This window comes from Perissodus microlepis, chromosome 18 (genome assembly GCF_051167445.1).
Source record: "Perissodus microlepis isolate ML-2025 ecotype Zambia chromosome 18, ASM5116744v1, whole genome shotgun sequence".
NCBI lineage: Eukaryota > Metazoa > Chordata > Actinopteri > Cichliformes > Cichlidae > Perissodus > Perissodus microlepis.
In genome coordinates, this window is record NC_140478.1 from 26,857,158 (window position 1) to 26,872,682 (window position 15,525).

At 39.3% G+C, this 15,525-nt stretch overlaps 1 protein-coding gene across 2 annotated transcripts in view; it reads left to right on the forward strand.

Annotated features, from left to right (window-relative positions):
* The first annotated feature begins 12,545 nt into the window (after nucleotides 1–12,545).
* Nucleotides 12,546–15,525, forward strand: part of svilb (supervillin b) — a 46,354-nt gene continuing 43,374 nt past the window's right edge. The window contains exons 1-2 of one of the 2 annotated variants that reach the window (XM_084911913.1): nucleotides 12,546–12,846; nucleotides 15,098–15,161. In XM_084911913.1, the coding sequence (XP_084768039.1) occupies nucleotides 12,786–12,846; nucleotides 15,098–15,161 (125 nt within the window). In that variant the 5' untranslated portion in view covers nucleotides 12,546–12,785. The remainder of the gene's footprint in view (nucleotides 12,847–15,097; nucleotides 15,162–15,525) is intronic. The other variant, XM_084911912.1, reaches the window with a different exon arrangement.

Here is a 15,525-nt window from a genome sequence, read left to right on the forward strand (position 1 = left end):
TTAGAAATGTGCACTTATATCACATATGCGCCAGGACATAAGGAGCAAAGATAATAAGGGGTGCATATGTATGAAATACAATATATGATAAAGGCTTTTATATTACAAACAAAACCAGTTATGTATATAAAAGCAGAACCAGTTACAGTTACCATTACTCTGATATCATGTTGGTTTTTGGAAAAAGTTTTTACATTGTTGGCCCCTTTACAGGTTCATCTCTGGAGCTAAATTATACATCTGAAAAGTGATCTGAGAAAAAGAAAATTGTTAAATCTGTGTTGGTGATGCTGCCATACAGGCTTTGTATACATTGTTTTAGAGCTTGCACATGAGGCATCTGATCTCAGCTGCTGATACTGTCCCGCAATATGAAAAACGAGAGAAAATCAGCATAAGTAACTGGGCTCCTCAAGTGGGTAAGTCATTATTATGGAAATGTTTAATTTTCAAAGAGCTGACTTTTATTCTTTGAGCAATGCTAAGGCAATGGAAAGCAAGCATACGTGTATAAGCACAAATATGCGAGTGTTTTCACACATGTTCACTTGTGTGCTGGCAATTTCAGCCCAATTACTGTGCCAGACTGTCACACTGAGCTCCACTTGCTGGATCAAAGCGTTGGCAAAGACAATACTTGAGCTGAACCTTGTAAAAACCTCCCAGCATGCTCTCTGGGAGACTTGGAGGGCATCCATCCTCTTCAATTTCCTCTGTGTGCCATCTTTTTTTTCTAAGATGAGAGTGAAAAGTCAGATTACTGCTTCCTCTTATATGATACTTTATTGATCCCAATATAGGTAGGCTGTCTTTTCATTACGCTGTGGGTGTTTTTTATTCATGGGCACAGCGTACAAAGGCATTGCAGTGTTGTTTCTTAAGCTACATGCAGCTTCTGACAGTCCCAGTTACCATATTTGGAGTGCAAGCTAAATTACAAGGATCAGCTGCGACATTAAAAACACTGACAGATGAAAGTGTTTTGACACCAGGAGGGTGACCTCCACTATATTAGCCAGTATAATGGTTACTTACACAGTATAGCTGTATAGTATTTTTATATACTTTACTCTGGATGTGGCCATAAATAATAAACCAGTAAAAGGTTTTATTTCAGTCCTGTTTCACACTTTAAAGAGTTCCCAGTCTTTAATGGTAAAATGCCATAGTTAGTGTTATTTACAGAAAGCTAATTAAGCTTTAGTTAGCTTTCTCTGGACATTTAAACTGGAATTTTGGACTTTTTTCAGAAAAGGTTTGTCGTGGTCTTACCTTTGTTTCTTACTATGACTCTGAACATTTTCTCTGGTGCTCGTTTTTAACTGAAAATTGTCTCAAAGACTGAGGTGGTACTTTTCCCAGTGTTGAACTTTCAAAATGGCCGCCTGTAACCTTGATAAGAGCTAGTTCAGGTAAATATATATAAAAAAATTACACCTGCACGCCTTCAGTTAAACGAAACTGTTGATTGTTGTACATTAGGGGCTAATACACTGCTACTTAATTAAATTATAAAGTCTGTACTACTAGAATAGTGTTTCCTTATATAGTTATATGATGCTAATTCAGTAGCTAAAATATTTTGACTGCTACCCTGCAGTGCTATCTCTACCTTTAGAGCCTAGAAAAACAATATGTCACTAATATATACTCTGGGTTGATCTACTGCTACACAGCAAAATCTCCAGTGTTAAATTAACACTAGAGAGTGTCTATATGGGTCCACACCTCTGAGTGTTAAATACAACACTGTTGAGTGTTAAATTAACACTTTTGACAGTGTTATATGTTTAAAAGTAACCTAGTCAGTTTTGAAGATTAACAATGGCTAACACTGAGCAGTGCTGATTTTCTAACACTGGAATATTTCTAACATTTTGAGTTATTTTCCAGTGTTAGAAAATCAGCACTGCTCAGTGTTAGCCATTGTTAATCTTCAAAACTGACTAGGTTACTTTTAAACATATAACACTGTCAAAAGTGTTAATTTAACACTCAACAGTGTTGTATTTAACACTCAGAGGTGTGGACCCATATAGACACTCTCTAGTGTTAATTTAACACTGGAGATTTTGCTGTGTAGATGTGCATTTACACTGAATACAGCTGAGATGAAGGATATCTGCAAAGAAGGATGATCTGAAACTTCCCATGAATACTGTTCACGTTGGATCCAAAGCTACCAGTTGAGATTACTGCTGTCCAGTCAGGTGATGTACAAACTGTTGGTAAATGCTGGGGATTTGTAATGGTTGTGATTAGAATTATTTTTGCCTGTAACTCTCACTTAATCACCAAATAATGCAAACAGCAAGGTTATTCCAAATCTTCATACACTTCCTCATTGTATCAAGGAAAGCATCACTTCCTTTTTGTCTTTTTGTGTACTTGGGATTCTTTGAATGAAACAGTCTGGCTTTGTTCTGCAGACCTCCCTGCCATCCATCTCCAGCTGTCCCTCCATCACAGCTGCCTCAGCCTCTGAGTCAGTCCAGTTCTCAGTAAGTTGCCTACATATCTGTCATTACTGTACACCTGTCAAGCCTGCTTGCCTGTGCTGGATGTGGAATAAGTAAGTACATTAATGCCACAGTGACAGTTGCCCTCATTTTCTGCCACCCTTCAGCCTGTCCACATAAACTTGTATTCCTGACTGTAAACAGGATTTTTCTGCATGCAAAAACTTTCCCATGAACACAATTGTAATAAAATTATTTCTTAACCAGTTTTTTTTAATTTTAGGGTCATTTTCTCAACTGGAAAATATGTTTTGGTTTACCAAGGCCACGAAATAACAGACAAATGGATAGATTTCTGTTAGGTAAGTGGTCATTGCCTTTATTGAATGCACTTTAATCCTACTTGTGTGTGTATTTAACCCCAAAGATGCATTTTATATAGGAAAAAAATGAGATTAAAACTCATGAATGTGTAGATATACCCAAAACAGATGTGTAAGGCAGCAACATTGTTGACTGAAATTACTGCAGTATATTGATTACGCATCTGACTGTTACTCATAGATAAAACTACATAAATGTGGCTGTACACGGTCTGTAATATCAAGACATAAAAATGACAGAAAAAGGTAAGAACAGAAAAATAACATTTTTCCAATGTGTTGTAGGGAGATAAATTATGAACATAACTACATAAAGTGATTTCTTTATCTTTAATCTTTGTTCTGTAAAATGTTTGAATTGGTGACCCATCCTGCAGTTACAATGCAACACCACAAGATGGAGACAAACAGCAATTAAACACAAAACCGACTGTAACAAGGAGCAAAACCCTAAATTGACCTGCTCCTCTTTCACCACAGTACCCAAAGACACATATCGGTAGCCACAACTTAATCACCTGGATGTGCTAATCTTTTTTTATATAGAAAATACAGTGTTAGGACTTATTTAATACAGTTTAATGTCCCTGCTGTTATCAAACATCTTAAAAAGCCCATAATTGCTTTACTGCGTTTGCGTTTGTATTTTACTGTTTGATTCACTTTGTTTAAAACATGGCAAGGAGTCCTTGTAGTAGCAGATGAAGTTAAAGTAGTGATATGCATTTGTTTTTTTGTCTGTTTTGGACATAAAAACTGCATCTTTTTAAACTGTGTCATACATGTGAGCTTTTGTAAACAGTCGGCTCAAGAGTTCCTGTTTTGAGCATCTCACAGCTGTCCTGTGTAAGCAGTTTGACATGGATCATGTTAGTAATCTGTCAAATTTATATGAAAATTCTGCACAATGAGGCTGCATATGTAGTGACAGTTGTGCCCCTCAAACTCCAGAGATGAATTAAAATGTCCTAACATGAAATGCAGCATCATCCCAGCGTTTGATGCAATCCTAGTTTCTTTGAACAAACTGGTCAGGTGGCTGGTTGAAATGAATGCAAGTGAAACAGTGCGCTGTGTATGACCCCGGTGTCATAGAGCAGGCGTTCCTGCGCAGCCTGGATCACGCTGTGCTGCTGGATTGTAGTTGTAACAGCTGATTCGATCCTCCTGCTCTGGGAGCCCGACGCTGCCTGGCTATTTATGGCAGATGCCCCTCAATTGAGGCCGCTCTCTTCAGCCCATACATGGTAGCTGTGGGATAAGGTTACTGCAACAATTTTGGCCCGCACTCCCTAAACTCTTTGGAAGTAGCGCGGTGTCGCCTCTGACCCTCAGTTTAAACTCTATTAGACCGGCGATACAAACCTGATTTGCAGAATGGACATTTCAGGAACCACCTATCTTCACTTTTGGAATAGTTTGAAGAATCACTAACTATAGGAGTATCCAGACACCTAGCCTGTGTACCTTTTCTCAGCTTCACCCCTCTTTTCCCCTCAGTTCTTTTCCCTCTGTCCTTCACCCATCTCCTGCATACCCCACTCCCTCTCTTTCTTCTTTCTCCCTCTCCCTTCTTCCCTTTCTTTGCTTGGCTGTTCCAGGACTGATTTATTTATCTCAGAACCGCAGAGCTAGAGGGAAAGCACCGGGATATATTTGTCAGCTGCTGAGGTTGGACCTGCTTCACGGTAGATGACTTAGGCTCTCTGTTTGGGTTTACCTGCTCACACCTGCACCTCCTGCCTCCTCAGCATCATTGTGTGGCGGTTTGATATTTCTCCTTCCAGGATAGATGGACTTCACCTGTGAACCACTTTTCTCGATTCCTTTTTATTGGAGCTAACGTGAGTTGCAAGTATGATTTTATCTCTGCTGGTTTAATCTTATGTCTGCTATCCTAAATTATAAGTCAGCACATCACATATAAACAGATTACATGATTGCAAATTCCTTTATTTTTATGAATCGTCAGTCATTTAGCATAAACATATAGAGGGCAACAATGCTTAAAGATACCGGTAACTTTCTGCTTGTTTGATTAAGTAAACTTGGCATTGTGCGCAATCACCAAATGATGCGCGGTCAAATTAGATGTCATTTTTAAAATGCTGAACAGATATTTGTAGGCGAAATGCTTTGTAACAAGACCTCTTCAGCTCAATGACCATCTGTATAATGTTTCTAAGACTTTGATTTGATTATATTTTTAGAGGAATCTTTATTTATAGTTTCAGAGTGGTACAAAACACTCATAGATGACTGTTACTCCTGTAGGTGGTTGTGTTTGCAGGTTCACTGACTTTAACAACAGTCCTATAGTTTAAATGTTCTCTTTATGATTGGAAGACGTCCTTCATTGTCCCTCCTTTTCTGTCATATGCCCACGAATGGAGGCAAACTTTACCTCCAAAACACAAAACTGAACAGTCTTCAGATGGTGTCTAGCTTACATTTTCTTCATAGCCGAGTCTGCTTCTTGTTAGTTTTGCACTTATGTCTCAAGTAACCACATGGGTATTAGCATTCCAAGCCCCAGATTATAGCTGTATGGTGGTATGCAAGTGCAGCTGATCTGATGGGTATGTGTTGGGCCAGTGTGTTGTTCCGGCATCGGCCGGCATCATTTCTCCACAGTTTTGTTTTTATAGCATGTGTGCCTCTGTGAGGGGTGGGGTGGTGGGGGGAGCATGTGATGCCATACGCCAGTTGCTTGGTGCTCTGCACCTGCTGCACTCATCAAAGTGAACAGATAGGTTTACTGGCCGGCCCCAGGCTTGACCCTGTGCCACTGGACTCTGTTCATCCACAAATGAGAATTGAGATTGGCTCAAACCTCCAAGTGTTACGAGCTTATGTGTAGGCATTTACCCAGTTAGCAATACATGCATACATACATACTTTGTTCTGTTTTATTGGATGCGTGTTTGATCTACTTTGAAGAACAGCAAGGGTTTATAGTGTGTTTCATCTCTAGAAAACAAATATTCAAATTAGAAGATTGGTTTGTTTCTTTCAAGGAAGCAAAAATTTCATGTTTATAAAAAATTATTATTTTTTTGAACACAGAGTCAAAATAACACACCAGATAAATATTTGTTAACATGCAGATATTATCCGACAGGACATATATCTGCCGATACACTTGCTCTCTGATGTATCCATTGGTGTGTGAATGGTAGATAGAAAGCAATTCTGCGTAAAAAAGGGCTCGTGTGATTGGGAAAATGAGACATGCTGTATAAAGCGCTGTGAGTGCTCTGGGAGAGTAGGGAAGTGCTATATAAGAATTGCAGGTTGACTGACTTTAACAACAGATTTCCATCCTTTTAAGCATAACTTCTCATAACTTTATCAAAGGGAAAGGATTTCTCTGGTGTGCAATATTCTTAGCTGTAGTCTCGGCTAGTTAGAGCCATTTCTACTTCTTTAAAATCCTTTCATCACTCTTCTGCAGCCTTAATGAGAAACTTTCCTGACCCCTGTCTCCTCAGCTCAGCATGATTTGTGATTGTGCTGTCTGCTGTCCGCACTGTGTTAGGCAGCTATCCACAGGGTTTTCTGGGTCTTCTAATAGTCTGGCTTTACTCTAATTGTATGATTAATGTTTAGGTTAAGGGTGATAGAAATCTCTGAAGTTGGCCAATGCATGCAAATTAATAGATGAGTTCTTTAACACAAGATCTCTGTAGATACTCAAGTGCCATGGATAATCTCTGACCGATTTTTAGCATGTGATTATGAGTGAAAAGGGAATTATTGTGCTCCTTTTCAGCTCTGTATTTTTATTCTTGGCCCCTTCTAAAGTAGTTTTGTGTAATTCACAGTTATAAATAATCCTATTTTTATCTCTTATTCGACCCCAGTGCAGTCTCTTGTTTCTTCAACACTCTGAAACAAGCCCTTTCAGCTCCTCTCCCCCTCCATTTAAGCTAACTTTCTTCTGATTGGCTGTAGTTTGTAAACATAAAGTTTGTACACCATACAGCTGGGGACTTCAGTGCCAGAACTGTGTGCCTAAGGTGTCCATATTAAGGATATCCTCTCTTACTGATATCGTGTTCTTGCTTCATAATGTTTTACAACTCATAAGTGAGGGTTTGTCGCCTTTGTTTTGGTCATTTTATTGTCTGCAGTCACATTGATTATAGTCAGTCTGAATCTCCAGTAGTGTAACATGGGCTTTAATAAGAGCAGTGCCTAATCATGGAGTCTGTCTCAGCTCAGTTGTCTGGTCTTTATCTGGCAAACAGTAGAGAAGCTGCAGAAATGGATCTGCATTAATGCAAAGTACAAAAGTAACTATGCACTGTATCTAATTGAACTGATGTTTCTCCTTTGTCTGCTCATGAGTTGCCTTAAGCTACCTCGTAATGTTGTATAATGTGAAGACAACAGACAATGTACCCCTAAAGAAAGGATAGCCAAATCATTAAGTAATCATTTCTCGCGTGAAATCGTCCTCCTCCTCCTCTGTTACTGTTTCTCTCTTGGTCTCCATCTCTGTTTTGTTTTCCTCCCTCTCTGCTGCTCTGAGAGTTGATGAACTCTAGTGTCTCTTTTCTGCATCGACCTCTGTGCTCATCAATATCCATATAAGAACAGATTTCTGTGTTGAGCGTCAGGCAGAGCTGGTGCAACTCAGCAGAGAGGAACACAGATCTGAATCTAAAGAGGGAATGCCAGAGTAAATGTTTAAGGAAGGAGGAAGCATGAAAGTTCCAGCAGTGCTCGCTCTGCTTCTCATTTGACCTGTGTGTGCATCTTGTACGTGTGTGTACATGTGTCTACATAAGCACATGTATCTCTATGTGATTTAGTGCACAATAGCTAATCAAAAAGGAGGAAATTCTCCTAATAAAGGCAGGCCAACCTTTATTAGGCAGGCCAACTTTGCACTTCCAGCTGCTGCTGGAAGTGCAAAGTAGCATGTAGATATAATCAACATTTTTCTGCAATGAAATAAAAGCTTTTTGCTGTTCTACAGTAAGCACCAGATGTGCTGTAATCTTTTTTTTTTTTACTACTCTGGGAAAAGAAAATGACATAATTAATTTATTCATGTGGACTAAAACAAGATGTGAGTAGTTAGCGGGAGCAGAGATTCATATGCTGTACAGAGTATTAGAGAACCTGAAAAACAATGCTGAGCAAAGTAACCCATCTGCAGTGTGACATCACAACGACGTTATGGAGAAACATAGAGGAAAAAAAGAGAGCGTCTTAACGTTTAAATTTAAATGTCTGGTTTAGAAAAGAGTCACACAGGGACCAAGCTGTGCTTGTGGCCACAAGAGGAGGCTGACTGCTGTTTCTATGTAATTATCTTTTAAATACAGATTAAAAATAAAATCTTGTGAATAAAAAGTACAGATTTATGAACTATTCTCAGGTATTGTTCTTGGGTCACAGGGAAGTTGTAGCCCATTCCAGCTCATATTTGACTAGATGCACCCTGGACATGAAGATAATTTAGTACCAACCATTAACCTAACTTATATATTGGTGGACTGTGAGGCAGGGCCAGAGGATTTAATTTAAAAAGAATCAAGTTTGTAACCCTGGATCAGTTTTAGCTGCTGGTTGCTGCTAGTTGTTTGTTGTTCATCACTTTTTGGCAAAATTAACTCCAGGGTCAAATCAACCAAAGCAACAGACAGTAAACAAGAGAGGTAAGGAAGAGGAGTGGACAGAGACAAGTGTCTCATCCCTCAGAGACGAGTGTCAAGGATGAAAGGATAGCAGCAATGGCGAAAGGGAAAGTTTCAATAGTGATAGTGAGACCTGCTACGATGTCTGGTTTGGAGACGGAGGAGCTTGAGAAGGAGAAGAAGGTGGCACAGCTGAAGATAGTAAGAGGGACCAGGAGGGTCAGGGATAGAAATGAGTATGTCAGAGGGACAGCTCAGGTTCAGTAGTTTGGAGACAAAGTTAGAGAGTGAAGGTTGAGATGGTTTAGACATTGGCAGAGGAGGAATAGTGTAAAGACTAGACAAAAGATGCTGAAGACGGAGCTGCCCGACAGGAGGAAAAGACCAGATTCATGGTTGCAGTGAAGGATGACATGTAGAAGAGGATGCTAAGGGTCGGGTGAGATTGAGGCAGATGATCCACTATGACGATAACAAAATATATAGAGTGTAAAGGAAATTTGGGGACTGATTCCTCTGTTTAGTTAATCAGTGTGTATAGTGATTTTTTATTGTGTCATTATGGTTAATATTTGGAATCATTTAATCATTTTTTTTCTTTATAATGTTGACACATAGCAGTTTAAACTCACCAAATGACTTCATGGAAATTATTTTTCTTTAACTCACTAAAGTGGCTGCAGATTGTCATGCAGTGCAGCAGGAATGGTATGCACGGGAATTAATTGCTTGTTTTTGTGAGTTGAAATATTGTCTTTAACTCGGAATGCAAAAGCACAACATTGTACTCGACACAAGCCCCCCATAAGTATCATCACAGAAAGTTTTAAGCCCAGTAAAGCTAAGGTTGTCAAAACAGATTCAAACAAAGTGTCATATGGTGTTGCTGTCTGTAGGAAAACCTCCAAACTTAGCTAAAACTCTTTATGTCCAGCTTGGGCTTCTCAGGTCAAGTGTGATTAGCAGAGAGATGCTTTGATGCTGAGTCATGCAGGGATTTGTTAAGTGGTGTTTACATGATGTTCTGGGTGTTGAGTTTTATTGAAGGTTGCATGACAGCGTTTGTACATCCTGTGCTGAAAAGTGATGAAATTGTTTCACATTGTGTCTTCCACCTAACAGACCGTGAGACCACCAAGTGGTCTGAATGTGCACATCCATCCCTTTAATGTCGCTGACGGCCTGTTAACATCAGAGTTTTGTTGCTATGATTTATTTACAGATAATGTTTTGGCAGGATATCCTAATTTCAAAAGTGAAGTATTTTTTTTTTAATTTAAAATTTAGATTTGCTGATATTGTGCATTAAGAAAGCTCATTTATTGTACAAATGCACTAAAAATTGTACGAAAATTACGTAAGTGAGATATTTACAGCTGACTTTTTAAATGATATCCCCATATAAAATTAAGGAGACACTTCTTTATTGGGTTACTGTAAATTTTGAATGATAGAAGAGGATTGCAAATCAGATCTTAAACCTGTGCGCTGGTCGTGATGTCTGACACGAGTTCCCATCTTGTCATCAGCTCATCCACCCGTAGTCCATCTTTATTACTTGGAAAGCTTGAAGTATTACATCCCCTGCCAGTGTGGTTTACTTCTAAGAAAAGCCTTATGAATGACGTCTGGCAGATTTTGAAATGATAAATTTGTATGCAACCAATGAGACAGAGAGTAAGTGAAAGAGGATGTCTTGTGTTTGTTGCTACTGAAAGTGGTGGAGAAACCGATAAGACAAAGTGAAATAAAATGAATGCAATAAAGAGTAGAAGAGAGAGAAAGACATGAAGAATGAGAAGGAGTTGTTAGGAATGAGTGTAAGAGACAAGAGGAGCATGTGAGGTAGATGCACGGATGGCAAATCTGGGGAAGGAAAAGAAGGAATGGCAAGGAAAACACGACAGAGCAGCGGGGAGAAAGACGGTCCCTTGATAAACACAGGCAGGCTGCCTGACGGGGTGACCTCTCTCCGAGGCAGCCACTCACAACACATGTTGCCTTATTAGGGGCGTCTACAGGCTGCAGAGGCAGACTGGAGGAGGTGGGGGTAGTTTGTGTGTGAAAGGGTGAGAAAACGCATCACGCAGAGAAGACGAGTGAGTAAGCAAGTGATTCCAAAACTGTGTAACAAGATTTTGTTTTTAAATCAGGTCACCGATCGTTAAAAACAACTTCATCCTCTGTCATCTACAGGAAACACTACAGGCTGCATACATCCTTGCTCCAGGTGCTCTACACATTGTGTTTTTAGGGCTTTTTATGCCTCGTACATTGCATCACATATAAGCATTTATTGTCACAAATAGCAGAGAATGATTGAAACCGTGGCCCACAAACAGCTAAGAAATCTCACATGACTAATTCTGAATTTTGAGGTGTTTTTATTTACCTTGTACTTTTAATGTACTTTGAACTATAAATTTTTTAATTGCCATATATAATTTTAGCAGTAAGCTACACTACCTAATGTATTTGTGATCCAAACTTTCTGCTACAAACATTACACATACAAGGGCAAAAACAAGAGTGGGAGAAAATGGATGGATGGATATTTCAGAGTTTAAGTTCTTAAAAACACAGAGCTTATCATACATTCTCCCAATATATATTTCCATGTGTTATATCACTAAAGGTGGCCAGCTGTTGCACTGCTGGAGGAGATTATGCCACGACTCTCTGAACTCTCACTGTGACCTCCAGGGTGCTGCGTCGTCCTCCCTCGTCTCACTGATGTAATGACTGACAGAAGTGGCTTCTGCCATTTCTTCAATAAAACTGCCTCTGCACCAGCACTATGTGATTATCATATATGCCTGACTCGCTGGCATATTTTTAGCAGCAAACAATGAACATGAAGCAGGTGCTGAAGCAAAAAGCAATGATCTTACAGCACAGTTTTGATGGAGTATGAAGAGAAGGAAACCAAATTTAAGGCCCTTTCTTATCAGCCACATCCCTGTATTTGAAAGCCTTACTGACTTCAGGGTGAAACTGATAACCTTGCAACTAGAGTGAATCATTGCTTTGGGAATACACTGAATTTTATTTTCTTGTAAACTGTAATACTATTAAAAAAATGACTAAAAGTTTCACAGCCACACTGCAGGCGATCTGGGTCACTTTCGTATGTGGTACTGAATCCGATACATATCTGATGTTTTAGAAAGCGACTGCTGTTTGAATGGTCATGTCGCTTTAAATCTGTCTTTTACGTCACTGACACAAGACAGACGCCAATTATCAGCGCGGGAGAAGCTTCCTGGCCATCCCGTGTAGATGTTAGTGAAACTGTTGGGAAGATAAAGTTGGAGAAACATGAACATTTTATTTGTACTGTATAATCTGCAGATTCTGACAGAAATCTGCAACTATCCTTTGAAGCACCGCTCCTCTCTAAAACAGCAATAAGGATCATTATTAGGCCATATGTAAATAACAAAATAACTTTATAACTTAAAGCAAAATTGGGAAACGTAAAGTCCGAAACAAGTCTTTATATTAAGGCCATCAGTCAAACAATATTGTTTGGTCTGGGTCTAAACAGAACGCGTTGTGTGTGACGTCTTCTTTTGCGCATGTGGGCCGCTTTGAGGGTTCACACAAGAGCACGTTTGCTGTCGCATTTTATTTGTAGTGTGAACAAGCAGACAAAAAATCGGATTTGATCAAAAAATCGGAATTGAGCATTAAGACCTGCAGAGTGAACGTAGCCTAAGAGCCTAATCATAATATTAATGCAGTGTTTGGCTTCAGTTTATAGAAGTTTGATGGCACTTGGCAATGTTGGCTGAAGCATGCCCTTACTATGCCAGTGTTAAGCTACCATCTGACTTCCAGTAGTCCTGGGCCCCACACCACCACCTGCAGTCCTCCTGGCATCCTCCTCCAATCCTGTTCCAGAGTTTTCATCATCAAGGCTAATTTCTGCCTGTAATCTGATTAGGGTTCTGAGCTGCTTTAGCACCCTGCTGTGCTGTCTCTCTCTCTTTCTCTCGGCTCGCTTGCGTGCACGAACACACACCGACATACACACCGGCATTGCACGACTGCCAGTCTGTGTAGGCTGTAGCTTGCTTTGTGGCCAGTCACTCTGCTCTAACCGTGTGCGTGTCCGTGTGTGTATATATGTGTGTGCGTGTGAGGTCGTGTCACCACCTCCATCCCTCCTTTTCGGCTTGCTGATAGCAACCTTCATCTTCACTGCTGCCACTCCTGCTGTCCACCACCATTACCACCACTGTGACCAGAGGGGAGTATAGGCGTAGGCTATCCTTCTGTTCTTCTCCCTAAACATGTTTCGAAACCCATGGATCTCTAGTTACCATGTGAACCATGTGCAGCCCTCTGGCACAGGTAAGGCCTGCTGAAGAGGAAGAGGCTTTAGGAAGACTTTCTTAACCCACTTGAATACCTTTAACTGTCTAGATTAGCTTGGAAGATCCATGCAATTTAGCTCTTAGCTAAGAAAAGTGACAGAGATTGATAGATGAGGTGAATCACCTTGAGACTTCTTATTGGTTGGATCAAACAGTTGTAATATGAGATTTCAACTATGCAATTCTTTTAAAATTAAGATTATGATACTAAAAAGTGTGGTTTAGCTATTCTCATTTAGCACTTTATATTTCAACAGGTAGATGCTCCTGTGGATGCCTTATCTTGTAAATGCACTCTTCATGAAACGCTTTGTAAAAACATCACAAGGTGTATGATGGGAAGAGACTGTGTGGAAAGCAAAGCCCTAGTTCACTCAGGGAGTCTATTTTGCACCTCTGAATATTTATAGAAAATCCCTCTCCTCTCCACGCTCACTTTAGGACCGTCAGCAGCCTAAGCCGCTCTCTGGCAGTGCCAGCTTTGATGCTTGTGCTGCTTGTTTTGTTGACAACCTGCAGGCGTTTCCAAGGAAAGACAAGCTGACATCTGTACAAGGGGCTTTCCACCAGAGGAAGTATGTTAGTGAAATCACAGACTGACAGATACATGCAGCTCTACGAATTCCCACAGGCGGTGAAAACGCTGAATGTTTGTGGATTTGAGAACAGATAATGCCAAAGGTTATGGCGTTTATTGATCGCACATGTGAAAATAGAGTACAGAAGTTGTCATGGACAGCTTTTCAGCAATCTGTGTTTTGTAAACAGAGAAGAGCATAAATTATAAGATGAAGGAGTCTAACAGGGTTCTGTTTTTTCTGATTTCTCTGAAGTCACCTACATGTTACTGAGAAACCCTTAAACTCGATACTTGTCAGGATTTTGCCTTCTCCAGAACCACATCTTTACACATCCACGCTTCCTTCCTACCCTGCAAAACAAAAGTTGCACAGCATTGCCACACAGTCACTCGGGGGCCAAAATAAGATGTTATAGAGGCGTCTGGAGCAGTAATGTGATCGGTCCCCTATACTGGGATACAACTTTACAACAGACTGCTGTTGCTGTGACATGTGAGCGAGAAGGTCAGATATCAGTTGGGAACTGGATGTGAACTCGGAGTTTTCTTTTTTTGAAGTGAGCTCATTGTGGGGTTGGAAATTTCCTGTGAGAAATGAACCAAGTGTTTAGTTTGAGAAGAGCACAGCAGCAACTCTTGGTTAATCGCTCTATAATATCAACCTATTTTATATCGGTCTTGTGTTTTCCCATCAAAATAATCCTGTGAATTATTTGTCTCTGTCTGTCTGTTTCCAGCTTGGTAGGTGTTTTGTCCAAAGCTGGACATGGTTTCATTTAATATTGATTAAGTTATTGATTGATTTTTGTTTCCTGCATTAAATGTCATTCTTTACTTTAACTTAAATTCTTGTGTCCATGTAAAGAGAGTTTCTAATGTTGGTAAAAGGTTGGTGTTTCCTCATAAAAAATTTGATTGTGAATGGGTTGAAGTTTTGATTTGCCTCATCTTTAAATGTCAAAAGAAAAATAATATAAGGCTATATGTCTTGAACTGATTGTTGGATTGGTAGGTGTTATAGTACACTATAAAAAAAAAAAACTCCACGGAGCAACACTGGTGGATATGTATGTTGTTTGAAGTACTTTTGAAATCAAATATGGATGAGGACCGAGCAATTCAGTCGTGGATTTATACAAGTTTCAAACACAAAAACACATATTTAAAGTGCAGCTAGACAGGATTTAACACCTCTGGAAAGTGATTGAATCAACAAGGCTTTTCCATTCTTTCTTGATTGTCTCTAAGCAGTACAATTATAGCATAGTTATACCATGTATGCTACAACCATGCTACCAGAATTGTATGCTTGTAAATACAATAGAGCAAAGATTGTGCCACTCTTTTGTTTTATTGTAAAGTTGTAGTTGTTTTTTTACATTTAGATGTAATTTTAAAGTTCAAAATAGCTCAGCTGTTCAGAAGGTTTTAAAAAACTTTCTTTATGATGCATATTGAGCTGTTTCTTGTTCTTTTTCTTAAATTTTGTTTCAGGTTTTGTCTTTGATTAATGGATAAAGAACTCTGTAATACATTTTAGTGAAACATACAGTTTATTTTGATACAGATGCTTTGGTACTTGCAATGCCAACATATATATGTATATATTTATTATTCAAGTTTAACTGTGTCTTGTTTCTCTTCTCAGGATTTGGATCTAAAGCGTCTACCAAACTTTGTACCTCCATCTCGCTGCCAACAGACACCTTAAGGTCAGTAAAGAATAAACTCTCTTTATGTGAAATCATGATGGGATACCAATATTAAAACAATTTAAAAATGGGTTTATAGCAGGTGGATTTATTTATATAGCTACCTATAATGTAGCTACTTAAAGTAAATGATATGCAGCATTTACTGTCATTTTATGTTTTGTTATCTAGGCACGCATTGAACCGATCTATATGATTTACTTACTCGAGTGCTTTAGCTTATCATGCTTAGTAACCATTAAAAGCTGAGATGCCTGGACCAGCTTATGCTAAGAAACCTTTTAGTTCACATGGAATTAGAGCTATAATACCTCCTTCAGGACCACACTGCACCAAGCTCCGTTTTGCATTAGTTTACAGGACA